Source organism: Saccostrea echinata, unplaced genomic scaffold (assembly GCF_033153115.1).
Source record: "Saccostrea echinata isolate AGI-Se365-2 ecotype Australia unplaced genomic scaffold, CSIRO_AGI_Sech_v1 ptg000029l, whole genome shotgun sequence".
NCBI lineage: Eukaryota > Metazoa > Mollusca > Bivalvia > Ostreida > Ostreidae > Saccostrea > Saccostrea echinata.
The window spans coordinates 17,356,950-17,375,309 of record NW_026889778.1 but is presented as its reverse complement, the minus strand read 5'-3'; the positions used below and the strand labels follow the sequence as shown (position 1 = coordinate 17,375,309).

General features: G+C 31.2%; 1 protein-coding gene across 1 annotated transcript; it reads left to right on the top strand.

Moving 5' to 3' along the window:
- The first annotated feature begins 1,966 nt into the window (after positions 1 to 1,966).
- LOC133195036 (uncharacterized) lies at positions 1,967 to 18,129 on the top strand. The gene is made up of 7 exons (XM_061330922.1): positions 1,967 to 1,982; positions 8,628 to 9,326; positions 9,616 to 9,695; positions 15,661 to 15,858; positions 16,209 to 16,355; positions 16,700 to 16,871; positions 17,661 to 18,129. Exons 1-7 carry the CDS (start codon positions 1,967 to 1,969, stop codon positions 18,011 to 18,013), a joined length of 1,665 nt encoding a protein of 554 aa, XP_061186906.1. The 3' UTR covers positions 18,014 to 18,129.
- Positions 18,130 to 18,360: the final 231 nt, after the last annotated feature.

The window sequence follows — 18,360 nt, the reverse complement described above, 5'->3', positions numbered from 1 at the left end:
ATATACATTACGTTTCAAACCCAGGCACTGCTTTTAAGTTAAATGTTTTCTGCATGTTAGTAAAAGAACTAGTCAGTATATTATGGAGGAAAATATAAAAAGAATATGTCTTTCTGTCTGGCCGTCTATATGCACCAAGCGGTAAAAAAACCCCATATATTTAGACATAACAAGTTAAGAGCTATTTTTTGTAACCACTTAAACTTCTTTGCCGCGCATGCTCACCGATTTTGATGAATCTTTATGCATTATTACAACTGGACAACAGAAACATATATCAAATACAGCATGGTTGCTATGTGTCTTTGTTGCCATGGTGACAGCTGGAAAAGTTTGCAAATTTGAGATTCTAAGCTAATTTGAATCTTTATTGAGCCTTAATAAAGATAACAAAAACAAACTAACCATTCTCACAAAAACATGACACCTTGTTGCCACTTATATTATAAAGAAACTATTTAGAATATATCTCCAAGTATTGTAAGTCGATTTAATTCCAACCAATCGCGATGGTTTTAATTTCACGCTGCGATAAATTAATTCAAATATCGTATAAGCATTGAAAAGTTTTTAAAAACTAATGATAGCATTCACGATGGATTTAATTTCGCAGAAAAACTGTGAATCGCAAACATAGTGAATTTAAATCCATAGTGATTATCTGCCAATCTACAGTAAGTGGTAACCATGGGTACATTTGGACATCAAATGCTGAAAACCGCAATATTCACTAATTATAGGTCTTACATGATCAAACTCAATCAACAACTAAAGAAAAACAATAAAAATATCTGAACTTAATAAATTAGGTATTGGCAATATTATTCTAAAAATAACTTCCATGGTTGACATGGTAACACAATGTAGCCATACAAAATTTGTTGATAAATTTTGCTTAATGCTATTATCTTGTGGAAAAACATGGAAATTCAATACTGGCAAATATACGTCGTTAGGACCTTGTAACACAGATATAATAAGAATAATTGGGATTAATTCCTACTTTGCAGTGTAACCATGGAAACAACGTACCATATTGATATTTTTTTGCTGATTTAAAGAATTTAGTTGCCTTTTAATCAAGACATATATTATTTGACTCACCTTGATTAATACTTATCTGATAGAACTAAATTTGAAAACCATATATTGATAAAGTTTGCATCCAGTTAAAGACTGTGTTGTAGTCATAAATTGAAAATCAGGTTAGTTATTCATACATATCAATAATAAAAGTTTTAGGAATCTCCATAAAAGGGTACATATCCAAGAAAACAAAATATTTTTCAGCTTTTTATGCATTGTTTTTGCTTATTTCTATTGAAACTGTATTCAGAGAATGTAATTTGAATTATTTGAAATTTGAAATGACCACACCAATGCCATAAAAGTTGATCACCAATTCTATAGAAATGAGCTTTTCAAAAAGACTACTGCAAACATTAACTTCGGGACTCTTTAGATGTTTAAAAATACCATTTTTCAAACTGTATGGTAACCATGCCACATAGCAACCATTTTTTGTCCGATTTTAATTAAGGGTATTAAGGACTTTCATCATAGAGAGTTTGGAAAAATTCTGAGACAATGCGGGCCAAACCTCTTATATAAAAATTTAAGTCATTTAAGAGAATGGCTCTTAAAATGTAGATATCTCTGTTAACAAACGTTTGTGTGTTTGGATTTTTTTTCTACACTAAATATAAACATAAGGAAGGTTCTAATCACAAGACAATGTGGTTCTTTTATTGTACGATACACATTTTATTATGCTCTTTTGTTTCTTTTCGACAAAAGCTATAAACTATCCAAGCACTTAAGAAGACACGTTTTGGTTCATAAATGTAGATAAAGATAAATTAAAATATGCCTGTAATATTTGAGACAGATTATATTCTTCAAAAGAAGCAGTGATTAGACACAAAAGGCAGCACAAGTTGCCTCCAGCAAGTAGGATGTTTCTGAAATGTCTGATTTAGTTGGTGAGTTCAACCCATGTCGTTTCGATATAACAAAGTGAACTCGAAATTAAAAAAAAAAAAAAAAAAAACTCTGCAGAGTCTGCCACATCTGTTCAATATTGGGATGTTCTATGACTATAAAACATTTTTTTTTTTTTATCTTCGCAGATAGGTTAAGGACGCCCATGAAATATACGCCTTAAAATACGCAGAGAAAATAAATACAATTTTAACATATTAGCTCACCTGAGCTGAAAGCTCAAGTGAGCTTTTCTGATCACACATTGTCCGTCGTAATTCCGTCCTTTCGTCTGTCCGTCCGTCCGTCTACATTTGTAGCTGTCCGTACATCTGTAAACTTTTTACATTTTCAACTTCTCAAGAAACACTGGGCCAATTTTAACCAAACTTAGTACAAAGCATCCTTTGGTCAAGGGGATTTTAAATTGTTAAAATAAAGGACCAGGCCCCCTTAGAAGGGGGAGATAATCAAGAAAAGACAAAAATAGAGTGGGGTCATTAAAAAATCTTCTGATGAAAAACCACTGGGCCAGGAAAACTGAAATTTACGTGGAAGCATCCTGGGGTAGTGTAGATTCTAAATTTTCAAATCATGACCCCTGGGTGTAGGGTACGTCGGGCCACAATAGGGAATCCAAGTTTTACATTGAAATATATAGGAAAAATCTTTAAAAATCTTTTTCTCAAGAACCACTGTATATATCGGGTCTCTGCTGAGTTCGGCCAAAGCGACATCGCTTACATCAGGTGCTTGTCACGTGACAGGTTTGAAATTGGAACATATATGCACGACTACAAATATCGTAAAAGTTCAGCGATATACGGGTATCTTTTCGCTATATAATTTACTCTGTTTTGTTTGAGACAAATTTCTTAACATGAAAAGTGCTGAGAGCAACGTCCTTGTGCTCGGGAAATGTGTAAATTGAGTAAAATTTAGCGGTTTTTAGTTAAGTCATCACGTTTATCATAAAACTTTCTTGTTAGGTAACCATTATCGTCCTTTTCTAGTAAAATATCTAAATATGAAACCGATGTTTCAGAATCTTTTATTTCTTTTATTTTAAGCTCATTGGGAAATATCGAGTCGACATATGAATGAAAATAGCTATTGCTAATCAATAATACGTCGTCGATATAACGAAATGTCGAGTTGAAGACCACAGCAAGTGTTTTCTCATGAAGATGTTTTGAATAAGTTCTGCTTCATATGAATACAAAAATAGGTCTGCTAATATGCATATTCCTGAAAAACTTTCGATAAATTTGCAAATATTTTAGCACGCAAATGAAATTGAATAATTCTCACTCAGAATAATAATTTGTATTGAGTAGTTGCCATAAACATTCCTAGGCTGTAAAAGTTTTCGCTTTCGTTTGCATCTACTTAATTTCAAGGAAAACAAGTTGTTAAACAGACTAAGAGCATTCTTGTCATGCTATCTGAAATACAAGTATCTGTATAAAATGAATGTCCTTTTAATTTATCTCAATATAAGAAAATGTCTGAAAGGGTATGAGAAAATGTCTATTCTGAAAGGGGTTGCACGAAATACAGCTAAATAAACCATATTGTCTTTTGAACCAATTTTTAAACAAAGGCAAACTACTGCCAATAAGTTTATGTAACAAGGATTTAAACAACCTATGTAAAGGAAGAGTTTTTGCAAATTCTAAGTTTGTTATGACTTTGTTTGTAAATACACCCAGCGTCACCTAGGGTCGTAATTTGCCTGTCATGTTTAAACAATTTATAATGTCATTGTTTTGATACTAAATTCGTCTAAGGAGAGTACTTTCTATACCAGACAATATATAGGGCTCACGACGGGTGCGCACTGTCAACGGAGGACACTTACTCCTCCTTAGCAACTTAACCCAACTCAAGAGGTCCTTGTTTATGCGCTGTTCACGATTCATTTTTATTTCTTGGTTTATGGGATTTATCACTGTTCGTTATTTTCACATTTTACTCTGTAAAAGAAGGAAATGATAAAAGGAGAATAAGACAAAAATAAAAAAAAATGTTGTAATAAAAATAGTCCAGACCTATCTGTTGTAGGTAAATCCATTTATCATATCGTTTCAATTCTTATTTTGGATCTCTGGAAATGTTTTAAATGTTTTAAATCAGCTTGTAGTAGACCAGAAAAAAAAAAACAAAAAACAAAGGTGCAACCAATTCTTGTTTTCTTTTCTGACATTTTTTTTATTTAGATCAGTTCAATCGGTGTAACTAACCTGGTAATGTTATCAGTATGTATCTATTTTTGCTGCATATCACGTAAGTCATAACCATTATAAAAAACTATCTGGATAATTCTATTACATTAACTTGAAATACATGTATAACAAAAAATTTCCAGATGTATATAGGATTAGATAGAAAAAGAAACACAACAATTTGTTTACTCGTTTTCTAAATTCTGATGAATATTTTTTTTTATTTGACAAGATATATTATATATGTATCACTTCATACATTCCGCGATAGCCCATGCATGGAGATTTGTAAAGAAAATACTCATTTGGTCGGGTTGATAAAAAAAAGTCTTGTTGTCCTTGTTTCATTGTACAGTAAATGAACGTAAAAGATAAGATACCACTTTGTCCCTTTAACTTTTATTGTGTTAAATCGCTTTCTAAATGTTATCAGTATAGTACGGTGCTATTAATTTCAAATGTTTCTCAAGGTGAAAAATTCAAATATGCTTTTGAATAATGGACGTATTTTTCATTCAGGTCGTCGGGAAAATAAGCTGAAGGGAAAAAAAAATCCTTATCCGATAACCATTCAGGAATTTAGGAGGGTTTAGTGTCCGTGGTTATACTTTAACGAGTGTGCGGTTTTAACATCTGTAAAATGAACAGTTTGGATTTTGATAATATCCTCATTTAATGATGGAAAGGTAAGTGACTTCTAAGATGTTGAACATAAATTTGTCTTTTCCATGCCATCCTAAGAAGAACACATTTCTTTATCCTCATAAATTCCGAAATAAATTTAAGGAGAAAAAAAAATCCCAGAGACTAAAAAACGTGTAGAGTCTGGCCATTTTAGTCAGTCGCTCGGGAGAAGAAAAGCAGTATGTGTTTTTCTTACTGTATATACATTTTTGTGAGCGGCGATAAAAGTCACATGTTATTAATTGCCTTTAAAAATTGAATAAAAATATCTTTCTGGTATCTTTTCATGTATAAGAATTTCAAGACGTTTTGCTTGATATGAGTACAAAAATAGGTAGTTTAATAAAGGGACGCAATTAGTTCCCCTGGGAATGCCGAAATATTTTTGGACGACCTTTTCTCCAAAAACCACATACATGTAGATACTGTCATCCAGAAACTCAAACGTGTTTTTATTATTAACTTCAGAGTACTTCTGCTACTTGTTCTTTATATATATATATATATATATATATATATATATATATATATATATATATATATATATATATATATATATATATATATATATATATATATATATACTACTATATTAAAATAATAGACTCGAATTTTTTACCTTTAATACCGATAAATCGGAAGAGTACTGTCGTTTGTTTTATATATTTTAAACATCATTGGTACTTGAAGATTACCAATTTGTTTTTCTTTTTTCTCAATTAAGCTTCGCTAATTAATAATCAACGAAAATTCCTCAAAAAATTCCGGAAATCATCTGGATTTTTTGGATTTTACAATCTTGCGCGTGCGTATTACATTCACGCTAAATCACGGTGTTCAAATCAGAGAAGACAAAAGTAATTTGAACTAAGTAGCTATATATTTGTTATTTTATAATTTTCTCTAATAAGAAATCATAAATATATATGAACAAAATATATAGCAAATTTCCAATGAAAATTTACACGTATTAGTATTAATGTTTCTTAGTTTATCCATGCAAATGTGATATTGTGGCCACTTGGGTAAGGAGACGCATTTATTATAAGTTATTTACGTCTCTGGTCATCTCAACGGAGGCAAAAAGCTCATGATCGTAGGAGTAATATTAATGTAACCATGCACCCGATTTTATTTTATCCTTCCTTTCTTTTATGCTTTTTTGAGGGGAAAGGGGGGTGTTACAACTCCAGCTAGAATCACATCTTAATGAAGTATGCATTCTTTTTCCGCCAGAAATTACAATAACATTATTTTCATTTCTCAACTTTGAAGTAAATCGAAATAATTAAATAACGTCAATATAACCGATATTTTCAATTTGAAATGTGTCTAAATGATTGCAACTTGAATTTGTTTGCCATGTTTACTATTACCTTCACTGCTGAGATTTATAACTTCACCTCCAAAAATTTCTTTAACTTTGAAAAAAAGTGGGTGAAATATGTATATAGAAGAGACAGCCTGTTCTTCTAAATATTTAAAGGTTGTCGTGGTAACTACGCTTGATAGGTAGTCTGAAGTCAGCCCTTGCGGCCCGTACAGTTCATTCTATCAATGCTGCTAAAATATCCATTGTTCGTAAAATTTAATCCATGCATAGTAATTCTCAAAACTATGAGGTGGGACAAAATAAGATCGTAAAAATATTTATTCAATGATGAAATGAATTATATTTAATCGTAGCAAACAAACTTATGTTTATTAAATCGCCACAAGAAAAAATACACCTGATATTATTAATTTTTATTATGATCTCTTGAACAACCAGTATGTTGTTTTTTTTTTTGTTTTTTTTTTTTGGGGGGGGGGAGGTTATTTGCAAGATAATCTGTTCTGCTTCACATCTGCTAAATTGTGTAGAAATACCAGTATAGCACATTTTTCCATTTTCGTTTCTGCTTTTACTGATTATATACATGTCTATTACCTCTGTATATATAAAGTATATGTAGTAGCAGTGCTTAATAACTCTTTTATTGTTGAGGTCATATTTTGAACAAGTTGAGACCTGCAGTGTTAAAATTGTTACAAATTTTTTTACACCTTTAGTTTAATAACTAATTGTGTAAAAGTACCAGCTAAACACATTTCTTCATTTTCATTACTTTGCTTGATATGTATCAGCAGTACTCAACTCTTTGCTGTTGTCATATTTTCAATAAATATCCATAATTTCTTTTATTAAATCTGTTTGGAAAGGTGAAATTTATGTAAGCTCCGGAGTGATTCGAACTCATGACTTGATTTATAGCTAAATGGGAGTCAAACCCATTCTGCGCTACGCCGTTACGCAACAATTTTGCAAAAAAAAAAACAAAAAACAAAAAAAAAAAAAAAACAAAAATAAAAAAAAAAAAAAAAAAAAAAAAAAAAAAAACAAAAAAACAAAAAAACAAAAAAAAAAAAAAATTATATCCACATTCATTGTTTATTTCAAAAGTACCTTACAATATATGAATGTGTCGATGTATCTATTTTGTAAATGTCCGATATATGCACATGGATGAATTCATAACAATGTCAACCCGTGCACGCACGGGTCAAAGTCTAGTATATATATATATATATATATATATATATATATATATATATATATATATATATATATATATATATATATATATATATATATATATATATATATATATATATATATATATGTATATTATATATAAAGAATGCAGCTGTTTATGATGTTAAAAAAAACTTGACTTTTATATAATCTTGGAAATTTTTGTATAAATTGTTGAAAAGTCATAAGCTCTAATGTTTTTGATGTTGGGTAAAAGTTTTGATTTTAAGTTTTCTGAAAGTTCTTTGGAGTTTTTAACTATCCACATCTATTTTACACTCTTTCTCAAATATATTGTTGTACAGTACTCCTGAAGTTTCTCCTTCACTGTTTTCACATTTTTTCGTGAGGAGTAAAAAAAAAAAGCTTTCTATAACATTTACTGGGACCCGCTATGTATCTTTGAAAGGGTTTTCACGAAGTTTTAGAATCCTTTTAAGTATGGTTATTCAACTTCAGTTTACCCATGCATATTGACGTTTGGGGCCTTTCATTGCGTTTATGATAAAACCAGTCATATTGTTGTAGTTGAATAAGAATGTCTTTCAGTTTGTCTTTGTGCATCAAGCGGTTAAAAACAAGTTAAAATGGGGGCATTTTTGCTTTCAAACATTTGTTGGTTTGGGTTTTTTCAATAAATATAAAAATAATATATATTATTATTCTAAGTAACAATTATTCAACTTCATTTGCGTGCTAAAATATTTGCAAAATTTTCGAAAGTTTTTAAGGAATACTTCTCACCACCAACATATAATCAGTTGTTATTCATGGAATATTGAGATAACGAACAGTATTTTAGCTCAAAAATCAGTCAAAACAATGCAAATCGGGAGCGGAGCAAACGCGGATCTCTAAAACAACAAAGATGTCATAAAGGAGTAAGCACCCCATGTCAACTGCTCATATTAGCCGTGTACTCATTGTCATTATTAGGCAAACAGAAAAATTCGTAGACAATTCGTTATATGTAAATAATAGTCTAACAACTGGTATGGAAAACGTCAATCATGAATTATGTTATCTCAACCGAACAAATTAATAGTCGCAAATTTACTTTCGATCGTCGAATATAGTATTAAAGAAGTGACGGATAATAATTGTTTGACAGTATAAATTTGGTATGATGACAAGATAATTCACCAAATTTTTGCAATTTTAAGTAATTCTTACTGAAAATATTTGCTCCAATTTCAAACGTTTGTTAAGGTCCAAGGAGTTACTAACAGCAGAAGACAGGACACTGTTATCCACATTCATTGGCAAAAGTAGCAGTTTTGAATTGTTATATAAAATCAGTCGTGATGGTTGTTCGGCGTCAAAGTTTCACCAGTCCTGTGACTACAAAGGTCCTACAGTTACAGTCCTTTACAATACTGAAAATAGCGTGTACGGAGGATTCCTAGCAGGAGACTGGAAAGAAGGAAATTCTTCAACAAGTATTGCCGATAAAAGAGCCTTCCTATTCACACTACACTTTAATGGTGTTTCAAAACCAAGAAAGTATTCCGTCATAAAACCTTATCATGCTGCATTTGCATTTAGGGAGTTTGGACCAACCTTTGGTGCAGGGGATCTTCGGGATATAGCTGAAACTAAAGGTTTTGCAAATGAAAGAAAGAAAATGTCCTCGTTTAGGAAACGAGAAATGCAGAACTACCGCTATGACGATACAACTGTAGATCTGCTTACATTTTATGGAACTGTTGAACCAATAGTAGATAGATATGCAGGAACACACTTTTATGAGCTAAATGGAAAAGCTGATTTCAGACATGCCTATGATGGAGGAAATGAAAGCATGAACGCAATAAACAACGGCCATATGTGCGTCTTTGATCTGGAGGTGTACAAAGTTAAAGGTTTGATTTAATTAAATTCTTTATTGAAAAAAAAAAAAGCTCAATAGTGCCAGCTTTTTTTAACACTATATATAAATATATATATTCTGAAAAAAAAAGTTTTAATATATGTAGCCATCTCTTGCATGATTTAATGTTTTTCCTGATATTTTTTTAATTTATACTGGATTTTCTGCAATAAAGAAAAAAAAATGACAGAAGAATATGAGAAGTATAAGCGAATTCAAGACACTCATTATATACCTTGAACATATGCTTGAAGTAAGAACTAATTTCTATTTTTTTTAAGACGTTACGGTCGCTAAAAGTTCACTTTGTCAAAATCCATCTGATAAAACATGGAGAGAGTCTCCTTGCTGGGACGAACAGGTAAAACTTTGTCAGCATTAAATTATTAAATATGTAATGGTTACAGTTTTGTGTTATTATTATTATTATTAATAGTTTGGAAATTAACAGTCATAGTGACTTTTCACCAGCCTACCTCAAGCAATCCCGGAACTCCATTTAGGCTCTCCTACAGTCCAGACGAGTGTTCTGAGACTTCAATCAAAAATGCCTCAAACAAACTTTTATCAAAATTATCGAAAATAACAACTTCCTGTTTATATGAGTAAAATGAATAAGTTTAACCCCATAGGTATTGATTTTGCATTCAAATTTTTACAATATAATGCAATTTAAAGCATCAAAAAGTTGGATTACTAAGGACGGTTGCATAAGGTAGATTATTGAAATCATAGAAAGTTGACAATTTCGTAATATAGGCCCCTTTTTGAAAATTATTATTCGCATCATTTGCAGCTACAATAGGTCCAAAAATAAAACCAATCAAGGAATCCATTTTTTGTATTATTTGTCCTTCAGAGAAATGATCTCTAATTAAAACTTTTTGCATTGAGTCTTGTAAAACCCCAAACTAATAGGTAGGGGTTATAGCCTTTCAGAAAATAAACAAAAGTGTATTTTAATAACGATGGCAACATTGTTTGAAGAATACTAATATGGAGAAACATATACTGCGTGCAGTGTACCAAAGTTTATTGTTATTAAAATCGAATCACTTCCTAATTTTTTTTTTAAATTATTATTAATTGAACACTGAAAAAGGTAAAAGGAGAAAGCAATTTTAAAAATTCAAAGAGAAATTAAAATAATATGTAAAAGAACTGGTCTGACTAACTAAATATTCCTCAGATTATTTATGAAATACCCTCTAATCTTCACATAGACTTTTCGAAAATAGAAGGAACTGTTTTCAATTATGAATCTTTGACGACTCGGGCTTCTTATAGTGAGAGTGTCAGGGTTCTTCATCATTTTAAATTTTACTGTGTCGAAAACTTTACACGATGCACAAATATTTGCGGTATTCGCAGCGATGAAATTCGCAAAACCTTTTGGGTGTTGAACTACGTTCAATCTCCCTTGGTCATTTCGCGCTTTTCATGCGCAGTACTTTGTATTGGTAATACAGCGGCTGTCAGTGGGGCTTTTGTGTCGGCTAATATACTCCTAATTCAATAGAAACTTTTATAAACATCCGTCATAAAATAATCCATGTAACTTTTCCGAACTAATCTAAATTTGATAACTGATATGTAAGTAAATGTTAATATGTTATTTTATTTATCCTACTTTGAATATTAGACTTTGATCACATTAATATTGATATATACAAAATTAAGAAAAAAGGTAGAGAATTTCTTAAAGGACTTCATTTGTAGCGCAGGGTCACCTTACACACTGAGAAGGAAACGAACGACGACTCTGCACAAAAGTTGTGGCGGGAAATACATGTATCTGACTATGGCGCATTGTCTGAGGCGTAGTAAAAACAAGCTCACAAAGCACTGTTATTCATATTTTTGTAGACAGCAATATTGGAATATATTTAACAATATTTATTTAAGTAATGAATTCAAAAGCTACCCATTTTATACGGTATAAACTGGGCTGGGGCAGTTTACGCTTTATAAACCGCCAAGCTGTTTTTAAAAGAGCGTAAACTGTTCCAACCCAGTTTATACCGTAAAAATTGGGTAGCTATTAAATTCATTCCTTATACGGTAATTTAATTTTCATTAATTTGGTGTAGAGAAAAAAAGGTGATTGTCCCTAAAAATGACTTCATTTTGTACAAAAATTGAATGTGACGTCAGGCGGATCGATACGTTCTTGACGCAAGTCATTGTGACGTAGGCAACCCATTTTATACGATATAAAATAAAGTTTTTATCCAATCAAATACAGCGTTACAACCAAAATTAAATTATTTGGTGATACGAATTGAAAAATGAAAGAATATAGCACGGAATTGGATATGAACTAGATGAATTCTGCGCAAGCGTAGGTAATTTACTTTTTACCACTGTTGACGGAACAATTCAGATAATATATCTGATAGTTATACTCATATGTTACCTACAGTCTTATGGCGGAAAGGAATACTTTATTCAAAATCCTGCGGTTGTTATAGATACAGAAGTAAATATATGTCACCTACTTTATTTTGTTTGCTTTTTTTTTAATTTTCATTTTTATCAGTACATGAAAGTGCCATTTGCATTAATTGATCTTATCCCTCTCCATTTTAGCAAATCATTCCATTTTAGCAACTTTATTTTTTGATACCTGCACCTGTTGTATATAAATAATGTACTTCGGGTTCTATGCTTCAATTTCCATTATGGAAAAAAAAAAAATAAGCGAACGTGCATATTTTAAACTGTTTCATTCGATTGATGTAGTTTTAGAAATTAGTAAAAGTTTCCCATTTTCAGAAAAATTTCACACTTTTGTTCGCATCTGTTCCAGAGAAAAAAAAAATGGAAGGGTGATTGTCGTACGACAGTATATATAATGATTGCTGATAAATCACATTCGCACTAACCGCAATAGTTTCGCTTCAGTGGTAAACATGAGATTTCACGAATGCATATTAGTTGCGGAAAGCTGATTGTTTTGACGGAATCGGGGTACAAAAGAAAAAGAGCAGGGGCCAAATAGTCTAATTTATTGATAAAAACTGTTTGAACAAGGTATGTGGTAAATAGGTAGAAAAACTACGAACAATCAAGTGTTTTGCCTAGTTATACTCCCGAAAGTTCATGCGATCGTTCTCAAAAGATATTAAAGTTAAATATGAGTTAAATTAAATTAGAATTATTTCTTATTTACAACTTCGGCACAAAGCAAAGGATAAGTGGAAAGGATATTTTTATCATTTAGTAAAAACTGAAAACATATTGGAATGCACGACTTTTATTTCTTATTTGAAGAATTCAATATTCATTAAAATTAAATTGATAGCATGCTTGTATAAATGATACCTGTTGTATATTATAAATTTTATTACCTAGGTCCTTTGCCATAATGCTCTCAAAGTGTTTTTGATAAGACTAATTTACCATTAAATAATAAATCGCCTCGTTTTCTCTTAAACATCCGATTTGATGCCGTATGACTTTCTATAAATTTCTTTGAAGACTAAAGTTCAGGGACTGACGAAAACAATTCGCTCTTTTTTAATAAATTTTCACAAATTATTTTCTTCCACCGAAATCAAGTTTTAATTCAATTCAATAATTACGTTTTATAATTAAAAAAAAAAAAAAAATTGAGTGCTTGTTGTCATTTTCATTAAAAATTAGAAGTAACTTGGATCCGCTACTGCACTCTCTTTCTCTCTCTCTCTTAATTTTTTTTTTAGATTTTATTTTTATTTATCTATTTATTTATTTTTGCTATTTCACCGCTGTTGATTAAAAACGAAAGTAAACATTTTTTTTTTACGATGATTACTATTCGAATGAAACCTTATTATGAATATAGTTTGCGAGCACATCTTTTGTAATGAGAGGGATAGGTATGAACTCTGCTGCAGGCATTTCGTTATTTGAAAAAAAAAAATGAAAAACATAAGGTTACAAGCAGGTGTGATTTGGTTGGGTTGGGATGGGGACACAATGGGGGATCAATGTTTTACATTTAAATGAATTTGGAACAAATCTGTAAAAGAAAAAAAAAATCCCTAAAGAACCACCAGTACTGGACCAGAAAATTTGAAATGTGGGTGAATGTTTCCAGACATATAATGTAGATTCTAAATTCTTCAAATCATGGCCCCTTGCGTTAGAGAAAGGTCACAAAAGGGAATCAAAGTTTTACATTTGACTTTATATGAAAAAAATCTTCAAAATCTTCCTATTAAGATATAACTGGACTAAAGTAAATGAAACTTATGTTCAAGCATTCTGACATAATGTAGATTGTAAAGTATACAATTCAAGGCCCCTAGGGGTAGGGTGGGGCCACAACAGTGTACTAAAATTTTACATGAGACTATTTTAGAAAAAAAGAAATTAAAATCTTCCAAAGAACCACAATAGAAATCATTAGTATGCAAACATTACTAAGTTATGTGGATTCATTTTTTTTTTAACAAACTATAGATCCTGGGTAAGAATTGGCTACAACTGGGATTAATTTTTATTTACGGGCGCAGCTTATGCAGAGGTTTGGGAAAGCTATTATGACGTCACGTTAAAATAATACAAATGAATCTTGATGAATAAATACTATATGTTCTTTTTGAAACACACTCACATACTTTCGTTTCTCAAAAATATTATAAAGAAAAATGAATGTACAACTTATCTTGCCAAAATAGCACTTGTCGTATGTAAAATGAAAGGAAGCTTGATCTCGCTGTACTTACTGAGAAGACGTCATTTTTTAGCTTGACACGCAGTTTCTCTGTACTTGAGGGGTCGATCAAGCTATTATCGTAGTTTTTAAAAATTAAAATAAATATGAAACATTTAATTGTCAAACTAAATTGGTAATATATAGACTTTATATATAGCTGTAAGGAGCTTATTTGTAAAGTAACGTGCTAGAATGAGGGGTCCAGTCCCTCGAAAATATCAAAAGTTCAACGATATCCGCTTCACTATAAATTCTGAATTTTTAAACACTTGTAGCTATTATTCCTACTATTCTGAAAAGTGCTTGGAGCTGGTTGTGCATTGTTTATATATTCCGTAATGTACAGCAACATTATTCCAATGCGTTTTACATCTATGGTTGGAGTTTATAGAAAGACAGTTAATCTTTCACAATTCCCGAGCATGAGGAAGTTGCTCCCAGCACTTTTCATGTTAAGGAATTTATCTCAAACCAAACAGAATAAATTTTATAGCGGAAAGATACCCGTATATCGTTGAACTTTTACAATCTTTGAAGTAGTACACATATATTCTAATTTTACACGTAACATGTCACGTGACAAACAGTTGATGCAATCAATGTCGCTTGGGCCGAACTCAGCAGAGACCAGATATATACAAGTGCAAAGACCACAATTCACATTCATGAATAATAATGCTGTTAAAGTAAATATTAAAATTGTATTGATTTTCTCTGAATATATTAAGGCGTATATTTCATGGGCATCCTTAACCTAGCTGCGGGGAAAAAATCTTATGTAGGATTACCGCAAGATTTTGTCAATCAAATTGATTTTAGAGCATCTCCATCTTATGTGCATTAAACTTTCTTGATCCCCTACCAGTTATGTCTGGGTATTAATATGGGGTGACATTTTTTACGGTAATATAGAGGAGAAAATCTTTTGAAAATCTGAAAAACAATAGCAGGGCTAAAGTTACTCAGATAAGTGTTGTGACCCTATGGTCTGTTGGTTATTCTAATTCTTTCGAAACTATTCCTCAAGTTAAGGTTGTAGCACTATATGCAACAGTTGATTTGTATCTAAAATTTTATTAACGCATTCAGTCAATAGACTCCGACTCCCAGTGATATCTCTTCTAACTGAATTTACAGTGTTCAACTCCCATGAGTACTTTCAGTACTTTGATTTGTATTACTAGTTTGATACACAAATGATATGATATGCATATAAAAAAAGTGAATTAATAGATATTTAAACAATTAGAAGGTTTTCAATATAAAATTATGAGCATACTATATCACATACAGTCTGATTTAAAAAGTATCGCTTAGAGGGAATTTATGTTCCTGATTTTCTTATCGTTGCCGATCTTATGGTGGTACACTTTTAAAACCATTACTACATTTAATGGTGGTCAACTTTTTGAACCATTACTGAATGTATCGGGGAAAGTTTTACTCTGTGGGGACCGCCACAGTAAAACAACTCATGGAAAACCCTAAGTATATTACTATGAAGGCTAAAAAGGAGAAATCAATATAAAAACAAATGATAGGCAAATTGTATACATATAGAATGAAAGAAAACTGGTTTAGATTTTCTGCATGTTATTTTAATAACTTTTATACTTTTCCGTAGACTTTTCGAAAATTAAAGGACTCGGTTTCCAATTATAAGCCGCTGGATGACTCGGGTTTATCTGAAGTGAACATCTTATTAGTGGGACAGATTGGAGCAGGAAAATCCAGTTTTTTCAACACTGTAAACTCAATATTCCGTGGTGAAGTAACAGCTCGAGCATGCGCCGGGAACTCACAACATAGTCTTACTACAGTTGTAAGTAGTGTTTCGTTCTTGAGAGTTTTTCATGGTTGTTGTCATAAACTAGTGCTTGTGTTTGAAACTGATTTTTATTGTGAAACTAAATTTAGAGAAACAGATTAAATCATTCGATAAACACCTTTCCAAACTTCATTCTTTTACATATGAAGCGTTGAAAAACATTTTTGGACAACGTTCCTCTATTTTTTTTAAAGCTAAAATAGTCTTGAAAAGATTGTATAGCTTAAGATTTCATTCATCATTTACATGAGAATAGGCAGAAATATTGACTTGCATATAAAAACTGACATTTGAAATTCACTATATAATCTTAACGAAATTCTATACATTAATTTCATGATTAGTTTCGAAAATATCGAATTCGAAACCCGGAAACTGGTGGGTATTTAAACTTCCGCCTTTGTGATACACGTGGAATTGAGGAAGATATGTGCATCAAACACCAGGATATGGCGTCCTTATTAGATGGACATCTCCCCGATCAACACAAGGTATACATTACATACAGATACATTAAATGCAGATTATACATGTACAGGTATTCCATATATTCTAGTTTAGTTAAATTGAGGAACCTCATGTGATATTATGCAATAGAAAACAAGAATATGGATGTTATGCAAACGCAAATCTGTTTTGATAAGAATTTCAAAATACATCTCGTAAGCTTCATTAATTCATTATAGAAAATTTGTTGAGTTTAGTTCCTGTTACTGAGAACCATTGTTAAGATATGGATTCAAAAAAAAAAAGTTTCGCTTCAAGTGCTTTTGAAAAAAAAAAAAAACTACTAATAATAAAGTAAAATGCATCTTTGTTTACACTTTAACTTTAGTTCAATCCGGCGGCACATGCTACAGAAAAGGATCCTGGTTTTAAGATCAAACCTACCTTTAAAGATAAAATACATTGTGTAGCCTTTGTTATGGATTCAAGTTCAATTGATGTTCTTCAAGGATCAACTTCGCAAAAACTTGCAGAATTTCATTCTCTTATGATTGAAAGGGGTAAGAATTTGACTGTGAATAGCAAGTTTAGATTGACGCTTAACAAAACTTCTTGGTATAAATCTTAAAATTTGGGCAAGGAAAAAAATGCACTTTTAATATATATATAATTTTTTTAACATTCATATTAGAAAAATATATTTTTTTTTCATTCATTTGGACACGAACAGATTGCAAATAAACAGAAATTGCACTAAATTATTTTTACGGCATCTCTGTTTATCAAAAGATAGGTGAAATGATAACACTTCCTAGTATTCTTACCTTCCTTCAATTTAACTATACATATCTTTATATGAAATAAGATAAGTATAATAGTTTCATTAAATCTTAGTTTCATCTAGCATGTTTAGTGAGAAGTAAAATTCTTTGAAAGATGGATATAGAAAATTGAAGATACATGTAGCTAAGAGTGTACGTTTATTTGGCATTCCATCGATACATGTATATGTTTATAAGCATGTGCTGTAAAATACAGTGTGTGTCAGTTAACATGTGAATTCAGTAAAACAATGCATCAGTTTTTTTTTTTAAAAAATCCAAAAAATAAAACTGTATGTAGCATTCACCACATGAACAAGGTTCCTTAAGTTTATGATTTTGCTTATCATGTACGATAAATATTAAAATGTGACAAAATTTCAAATTTTATGATAGAAATACGCTAATCGGGGTTCTTATTATGTGTTAGACACAGATAGCTGATACTAGCTGATACATTGCTCTCGAACAAAAATAATCCTCAGTAACAAAATGGATTAACTATTAAATGTAGATGTTTCATTATAGGTATTCCGCAAACAGTTTACTTGACGAAGCTAGATAAAATCTGTCCTCTTGTGGATGATGATGTTCGCAGAATATTCAACAGTGAAGCTTGCAAGCAAGCTGTTAATAAAGCTGCAGAGGTCATAGGACTTCCTCGCTCTCATGTATTCCCCGTTAAGAATTATGAGAAAGAAACCCAACTGCAAATCCCAGTCGATATTCTGGCGCTCTCCGCTCTCAGGCAGACGCTTGTGTATGCAGACGACTATCTGGAGGATCAGTTTGAACTTTCACAAACTGAAGAACAACTTCAGCTTCTTAAATTGGAGGATCCCAATTATCACATTTTCTTTTATTCTAAGGTTGTAAATTGACAGTATGTCAGACTCTTTATTTTCAGTGTTTTATTGAAATGTTGATGAACGTGTCTGAAAGGCGGAAAAGGTGCACTCATGGAATTCCAGTGAAACCAAAATTTTATAACTTTTATTCCGATGGAACCATGTATAACATTAAGAAGGAATATACAAATGTATAGTTAAGACCCTTGAAATTTACAAGTACTTATTGACTCTCATTTCTGTTACAAGTTTTATCGATTGTGCGTAGTGGAAAGTCTAAACATAAATGCATAATTGTACATATTTTCATATAAATTCTATTTCATCCGAAACAAAAAAAAAGAATCAATAGTTTTCAATTTCTTAAGATTAATTGATAC